At 51.5% G+C, this 8,246-nt stretch overlaps 1 protein-coding gene across 2 annotated transcripts; it reads left to right on the top strand.

Annotated features, from left to right (window-relative positions):
* The first annotated feature begins 917 nt into the window (after positions 1–917).
* Positions 918–8,028, top strand: LOC117184971 (uncharacterized). Of its 2 annotated transcripts, XM_033384289.1 has the most exons (3): positions 918–1,812; positions 1,877–2,088; positions 7,772–8,028. In XM_033384289.1, exon 1 carries the CDS (start codon positions 1,037–1,039, stop codon positions 1,670–1,672), a length of 636 nt encoding a protein of 211 aa, XP_033240180.1. In that variant the 5' UTR covers positions 918–1,036; the 3' UTR covers positions 1,673–1,812; positions 1,877–2,088; positions 7,772–8,028. The 2 variants fall into 2 exon arrangements, with proteins under 2 accessions (XP_033240180.1, XP_033240179.1); XM_033384288.1 differs by having other exon boundaries at positions 918–2,088.
* Positions 8,029–8,246: the final 218 nt, after the last annotated feature.

Genomic DNA, 8,246 nt, shown 5'->3' on the forward strand with positions numbered 1-8,246 from the left:
GCAGTCCCGGACAGCCAGCGGGTGTTCGCGAAGTAGCAACACTGACGATGCGCTTGTGGTGCCGCCTCAATAAGTAGCTCACACACTCCCATCCATACACAATACCTACCCACATCCCAACCCCCACATCCACCTCACACCGGGCCGGACTAAGTGTGTTACTCGACCCGTGCCGAGAGTCAGCCTGGATGGGGGCCCGGTATAAAAAATAGCCCAGTCTCTAACGGAGGGCTCAGGGACTTGGCAGCCCCCTGTTCTAATGATGCCTTACCCGGGCAACGTGGATCTCTGCCCAGGCTGACCTTTCCCTTTCTCTGCATCTCGTGGGAACAAGATGTATAACAACAAAAACAAAAAAACAAATGAGTGCGGCGCTCCCCAAATGCCAACTGGGAGCAATCCCAAGCTCGGAAAGGCAGCGGCCCAAAGGCCTGGCCCAACCGGCTCTATAGTAGGGAATACCTACAAGGTGGAAGGTGCCTGTGCGAACCCGAGGGGGTCCCATCCCGAATCCGGTGTGGGTGGCAAGGTAACTCCCGAAGCTGACACCTTGGAAGGAAAGCTAAGCAATATTGCGGCTGCCCGACATTCTGGTAAAGCGGAGGGGGTTGACTTGCCGTCGACAAGCGCCCAAGCCAGACGATACTCATATGCCGAAAAGAGGAGTGCAGGGCACATACTCCGTCGGCAACATGACAGCAGTGAAGCCAGCCCATCAGCCGAATGGCTGAAGAAGGTGGAATGGGCTTCGGCCGTACTTCCGGAGTTCACCTTAGAACAGAAAAAGGTGGCTCCCCTAGCCAAGAGGCAGCGCTCGCAGGAGACACCGGGACCGGTAGCAAAGCGCTCCAGAGTGCTGCCAAATGTCTCCTTTGCGCAGATTGCCAAGGAGAGGACGCTAATTGGTGTCCTCGACAAAGGCAGCGCAGAGGGGAGAATCCCAAGGAGTCAGTGGAAGTGGGTGGAAGCGGCATTGGCCGACCGCTGCTTCGAACTCCTCGACAAAGACCCTGGACCTCCGCCAGTCTGCAAGGACATGGGGTGGTTCCAGGGCAATGTTAAGATAATTGCCTGCGAAGACGAGCGCTCTGTGAAGCTTTACAAAGCGGCGGTAGCGCAGGTCGGCGAGGTTTATGCTGGGGCGAAACTCGTCGCAGTCGACTGGAGCTTGGTGCCCAGCAGACCGAGGGCCAGAATTTGGGTGCCGGCTACCTTTAAGGAGCCAGAACGCATCCTCAAGATGTTGCAGAGATGCAACCCAGGACTACCAACCTCCGATTGGAAGGTAGCCAAAGTTGAGACGACACAAGGGCCGACTAACCAGGCAGTTCTCGTTCTCAATAAAGAGTCGCTGGCCCCGATAGAGGCAGCAAAAGGAGAGCTAAACTTTGGCTTCAGCTCGGTCACCATCAAGGCGTACAAATCGGACGCGGCGGCCGCGGCGCTTCCTGTCGTCAACCCAGACGTGCAGGATGTCGTTGCGGAGATCGAAGCGCCTGACGACGAGCTGGAGCCAGACCAGGAAGGCTTCTCCTCAGAGACAGAACTGATGCTCGACTTCGAGTCAATGTGCCGAGAGAGAGTCTCAGATGACTCGGACGCGGACATCACGGTGGTGGAGAATCTTGAAGATGGTCCTAACGATCCTTCAAATAAATCTCCACCACTGTAAAGCAGCATCGGCTGCTCTCATACTCCGCCTAGACGCAAGCGGAGCCGACGTAGTCCTGTTCCAGGAGCCTTGGGTGGTAGGAGGCAAGGTCTGTGGATTAGGGATGAGGGAATACAAGATCATTGTATCCCAAAATGAAGGTAAAATCCGTACCTGCATACTTGCTAGAAAGCACCTAAATATCTTTCTGCTCCACAATTATAGCGATGGAGATAACACGGAGGCAAGCCTAGAACTAAGAGGTCATCATCTCAGGCTGGTGGCATCCTATATGGCCCACGAGGAGGATGATCCTCCGAACGACCTTGTTCGCAAAATAGCCAGCGACAGCGAAAGGACGGACAAAGACCTACTTATAGGTTGCGATGCCAACGCCCACCACACCCAATGGGGGAGCACGGACACGAATGTGAGGGGTGAGTCACTGTTCAGCTTCATCCTGAACTCAAATTTATTCATTTGCAATCGGGGATAACGACCCCATGTTTATAATTAAAAATCGGCAGGAGGTCATTGACCTCACGCTAGTGTCAAGCAAACTGCTAGACACAATCAAGAGCTGGAGAGTCCTAGGAGACCACTCCTTCTCGGACCACAGGTATATCGAGACGATATTATCCTTCGATATTCCCAAACCAACCGACTATATCAACCCCAGAAAAGCCAACTGGGAAAAATATAGCACAACCCTGGAGGAGCTACTCCCTCCTAACGCCCCTAATTGCCCGAACACTGAAGACAACCTAAACCGTCTTGTGTACAGGTTTACGGATGCGTGCAACAAAGCCTTCAAGGCAGCATGTCCTTCTACCAGACCAAGGGGAAAAAAGAAACCCCCCTGGTGGTCTAAGCAACTAGACACCCTTCGTAGAACTTGCAGGACTCTATTCAATAGAGCCACAAGAACTAAGGAGGATACTCACTGGGCAGACTATAAAACCAGTCTAGCACTATACAAAAAGGAAACGAGGAAGGCTAAAAGAGCCTCCTGGCAAAAATTTTGCTCCGAAATCGAGGAAACCTCGGAGGCCGCAAGACTCCGGAAAGTTCTCTCAAAAACCACCCCCTCGGTAGGGTACCTCAAAAAGAATGATGGCACGTGGACCAACTCTAGTGAGGAGTCCCTGCACATTTTGCTCGACACGCACTTCCCCGGATGCACATCCACCGAGCCGTCACACCTCCCAAGAGAGGGATCGGTAGAATCGATGGACATATCCTTACAAAACGGAACATAAATTGGGCAGTAAACAGCTTCAACCCGTTTAAATCGCCAGGCCCGGACCAGGTAATCCCGGCCCAGCTTCAGAGGGCCGGGGAGACGGCCATCAACTGGCTACATAGTATCTTCAGGAAGATACTGGCGGTATGAACAATACCGCAAGCGTGGCTTAAGGCTAGGATAGTTTTCATCCCTAAAGCAGGCAAAGCCTCACACTCAACCCCAAAAGACTTTAGACCAATCAGTTTATCGTCTTTCCTACTCAAAACCTTTGAGAGACTTATCGGGTTACAATTACGGACTACCATAAGTCCCCAGCTGTACTCAAGTGCGCAGCACTTTCCTACCGGAAAGGAAAATCCACGGAAACGGCACTTCACGAAGTGATCTCGAGTGTAGAAAAATCCCTGCATCTCAAAGAATACTCACTAATAGCTTTTCTCGATATCGAGGGAGCCTTCAACAATGTCACACTGGGCGCCATTACAGAAGCCCTGACTGACCTGGGGGTGGACCGTCACTTGGTGATGCTCATTGATCAATTGCTCATACGCAGGACGGTGACATCATCGATGGGATCGTCCACCCAGCCAAGGTATGTAAACAGAGGAACCCCGCAAGGGGGAGTTCTGTCTCCTCTTCTATGGAACATTGCAGTCAATAAGATTCTTTGCGACCTGGAAGAGGGGGGCTGTAAAGTAGTGGCATACGCGGATGACGTTGCAATTATCTTTGCGGGGAAATACCTCCAAACACTATGCGACCTAATGACTGCAAAGCTTGCTCGATTGTCCCAATGGACAGAATCGCGCGGATTGGGACTAAATCCCTCGAAAACGGAACTCGTGTTATTCACAAAAAATACAAGGTCCCGCCCCTCAACCCCCCAACACTAAACGGATACAGGCTCTCCTTCAGCGACAGTGCCAGTTACTTAGGGTTGGTAATTGACAAAAAGCTTAGCTGGAACCTGAATGTCAAGGATAGAGTGAGGAAGGCAACGACAGCACTCTATACTTGCAAAAAAGCTATCGGCCTAAAGTGGGGCATGAACCCAAGCATAGTCCGATGGATATATCTGGCAATAGTCAGACCTATAATACTCTACGGAGTTACTGTCTGGTGGCCTGCCCTAGCGAAAAGGACAATCACCAATCAGCTGGGCAAGGTTCAGCGAACAGCCGCCCTCTGCATCAGTGGAGCTCTTCGAACTACACCAAATGATGCGCTAAACGCCATGTTATGCCTTCAGAGCCTTGACTTTGCAGGAAAGGAGCGGGCAGAAATGGCAGCAATACGTCTTAGGGACTCTGAACAATGGGTACCCCAGAACATAGGTCACTCATCTATACTAAACAAAAACAACAAGGTCCCAGCAAGAACGGACTATCAAGTTCCAATGGAGCACACGGAGACTCCATTCAGCATAATCATCCCTCATAGAGACGATTGGCTCGAGGGACCCCCCGGCCCAGACGGGGCCATAAGCATCTTCACGGATGGCTCCAAACTGGACGGCAGGGTTGGAGGAGGAATCTACTCTGAACAACTTAACATAAGGCAATCTTTCAGGCTTCCGGATCACTGTAGCGTCTTCCAAGCGGAAGTTACAGCAATCAGGGAGGCTCTGTACTGCCTTCACACGGTTACCACCACGGCAACCAATCTAAACATCTACAGCGACAGCCAAGCTGCGATCAGATCACTTAACGCGATCTCCTCGAACTCGGCTACTGTGGCGAAGTGCCGCAGATCTCTTCACGAGATGGCTCAGCAATTTGCTATCAGCCTTATATGGGTCCCGGGTCACCGGGATATCGAGGGCAACTGCATAGCGGACGAGCTGGCCAGATCTGGCACTACAACCCAAGATAAGGAGGATATTTGTATGCCTATGGCCACCTGCAAGCTCATCATAAAAGAGCAGTACACGCAACTGATAGACAACAAGTGGCAAACAGGGCCACGTTGTCGCACAGTTCGGCAAACATGGCCGACCATAGATAAGAAGCGCACCTCAGAGCTCTGCAAACTAGGCAGGGAAAGGTGCAGCGCAGTCATACGTTCCCTCACAGGACACTGGCTAGTAGGCACCCACGCAAACAGGCTGGGTGCCCCATACAATGATTTCTGCCGCAGCTGCAGAGACGAGGACGAGGAGGAAACAGTGGAACACCTGTTCTGTTCCTGTCCAGCTCTCAGCAGAAGGAGGCTGCATCACTTGGGCTCTGCCTTTCTGAACGACATCTCGGAGATGTCCACGCTATGTCCCAGAAAGATCGTCAACTTTATAAGGGCATCTGGATGGGACAACTGTTGACATGAAGTCTCATCTGCAGGGAGGGAATGATCCCAAGCGGTATCACAACGGGCCGAAACCGGCCTATGTGTGCTGTGCTCCGAGCGAGCTTGGCGGCCGTCTCTACCTAACCTAACCTAACCTAAGGGCCCCGAAGAGTGCCGGAAGCGGTGGCTCTTCCCAGCGGAGCACCTCTTTTGCGAACTCTGTCGGCTCGAATTGCTGGTGGTATCCGCGTGCGGAGGCACCTGGCAGACCGTCAGGAATAGTGATGGCCTCTGCCCCCTCGTCGGGGCTCGAACCCGGAGCGGTGAAGTCGGCTGCTTCTGCTACGGTGGCGTGTCCAGTGCCGATACTACGGCTACTTGCGGGTACGACATCATACGCAGCCGGGGGATGGGTTTTTAGGCTAAGAGGCGCGAGTGTAGAAGGGCAGGGAGAAAGTGGTTTAACCTCTGGAGTCACGGCGACTCCGTACTGGGCGTCCAATTCCTCCAACCGAGAGCGCACCGGGCTTGGTAAATCGACTGATTTTGCGAAGATCGCGAGTCGACTTCTCAACTCTTCGACGGTTCCAGCACTGTCTAACCCAAGCTCTGCGGCAATCATCTCCAACTCGTTTTTGCGCCTAACCGAAATCCGCTTGACTCCCATGTTGAGTTGGTCCGGGTCACTGCAGTTGCACGTGGTCTACGATCAAATGTCTGGGGCGTCGCCCGAAGAATCGAAAACGTAGCTAATGATGCGGCGAAAGACGGGGCTCTGAATCCTTAAACGGCGAGGACGCGTGCGAGGCTATTCGGTGGTGAATTACCGGTAGGCCTTCCGGTCGGGGACCTGGACACGGTGCTGGCAACCCAATTAACACGCGCTTGTTGGGGGGGCTGAGGAGAGGGAAGCGGGCGTTGGGCCGGGCGGCGCGAAACTCACCAGGGACGCTGCACACCCCGACTTCAGCAGGGTAAAAACTCCTGTTGCCAAGGTCGAGGTGAGCCGCGGGTCCGGTGCGGAGGAGGAAAGGAAAAGAACGCATACCGCTTCTCACTCCAGCAGGGAAAAACCCTGTTGCCAGAGTCAGAGCGGGAGCGTAGGGACCAAGAATGGTTAGAAAAAAAGGAAGGGGGCGGACCCGCCGAAACGCGTACCACTTCTCACTCCAGCAGGGTAAAACCCTGTTGCCAGAGTCAGAGCGGGAGCGCGGGGACCGAAAAAGGTCAGGAAAATGGAAGGGGAAGGGGGAGAGATGACCACTGTCGGTGGTCTGACCGGATAAAGCAAATGGAAGCAAAAGAATTCTTAGTCATATGATCGAAGTTTATTGGCCTGATTTCCCTCGCACTCCCTTCTACTTCTAAAACTACCTTGGCCATCGGCCAGCTCACCCACGGATCCGGCGTCTGTGTTCCTGCAGCTCGTCCATTCTTCCTCTCTTCTTGGGCGCCCGGCCGTTCAACACTTTTTTTCTTCTGTATTCACTGTCCGCGGCGTTCTGTCTTCGCTCGCTTCCGAAAATCGACTCCTCGCTCTCGCCACGCTCGCTCGACGCTCTCACCACGCCTGGCGCTCGTTTTCGGGCCAACGGGACTTTCTCGAAAGAGATCCGGTCTGTTGCCGGCTGAGCATGGCTCGCTGTTCTTCTTGCGGCTATTCTGTGTGAGCTGGCCGTTCGGCGGGATTTCGACTATGCAAAAATTAACTAACTTATTTACTAACATAGAAGATGATTTTAACTGATACAAATCTCGCTCCATTGCGATGTACTATATTTTCGGGTCGTCTTCTTAATCAATTAGCTCTCGTTACTATGTGAGGCTCCCAGTATGGGTCCTCACACATAAAGGTAAGGACGATAGAGTCAGAGTAGTAACTATAAAACATTAAGGGGGGTATGAACCGTCGCGGCAGTGTTTAGGGGATTCAGAAGTCCTCGAGAATCGAGGTATTTTTCGCATAGGCCAGTAGTTGCTGTGGCGTCCTCTTGGAGGCATCTTCCAGTGATGCCAGCACTGGTGCGCCCAGGTACTTCCTCCTTGCCCTTGAAAGAGCAGGACAGTTGCAGATGAGAAGTTCCAGGGTTTCGGTTGCCCCAGGTTCGTCACATTTCCTACAACTGTCTCTGCTTGAGACGCCTCTTTGGTCACCTGCATCATGGCAGGGAATACCGCGTCAAGTCCTAGTGCTTTTTTGCCCGCAAAGATCTGTTGGGGGGTGTTGTTCCTCGGTTGCTAGGTCCAGGTGCTCTTTGGCATCATCGACCTCGGTGCAACCAGGGAAATTTTCCTCCATTAGTGCTTTTAGGGCTTCATCACTGCCCTCTGTCCACTGTCCGTCATCTAGCTGGTAGGCCGCTTAGAGAGCAGCTTCCGTAGCCGTGCGGTTTCTGTCACTTTCTCGATGTTGGAGCAGAAGGTCCTCCACGAGTTCCGTTGTGCTTTGTTTATTTCCTTCTTGTAGCTCCTGAGTAGGAGCACTAACCATACAGTATATAGATGTGTCAGTTCATACAACGAAAGCGTCACACACTGGCTAGCGCGTAGCTAGCTTCCCCAATTTTTAATATATTTTATATTTTCTACAGATGCATTTAAACACAAGATTGCTCTCGACGATCAGGATTTCGACCATACAACTCAAAAATTCCAGTATGGTCAGGAACGGAAGGCCAGATTGAAAAAAAGTGATGCAAAAAAACTTAAATTTTAGTACATAGTTCATACATATTACATATATACATTAAATTCATTTCATATTACAAATTAAAAATATTTTTTATTACGGAACAAAATGGGAACGGGTCCAAAAAAAACTCTCGCAAAAACTATTTCTTGCGAGCCTTTTGCGATATCATTTATGATAGCTCGCAAAGGAATCATTTGTAAGCCTTTTGCGATATCATTTATGAGTCTTTATTGATACTGCTATGGGGTCGAAAAAAATATTTCTTTTGATATTATTTTATATCAAAAACGACTCATAAATGATATCGCAAAAGGCTCACAAATGATATCGCAAAAGGCTCATAAATGATATCGCAAAAGGCTCGCAAACGATGC

The sequence above is a fragment of the Drosophila pseudoobscura genome, chromosome X (assembly GCF_009870125.1).
Source record: "Drosophila pseudoobscura strain MV-25-SWS-2005 chromosome X, UCI_Dpse_MV25, whole genome shotgun sequence".
NCBI classification, from domain to species: domain Eukaryota; kingdom Metazoa; phylum Arthropoda; class Insecta; order Diptera; family Drosophilidae; genus Drosophila; species Drosophila pseudoobscura.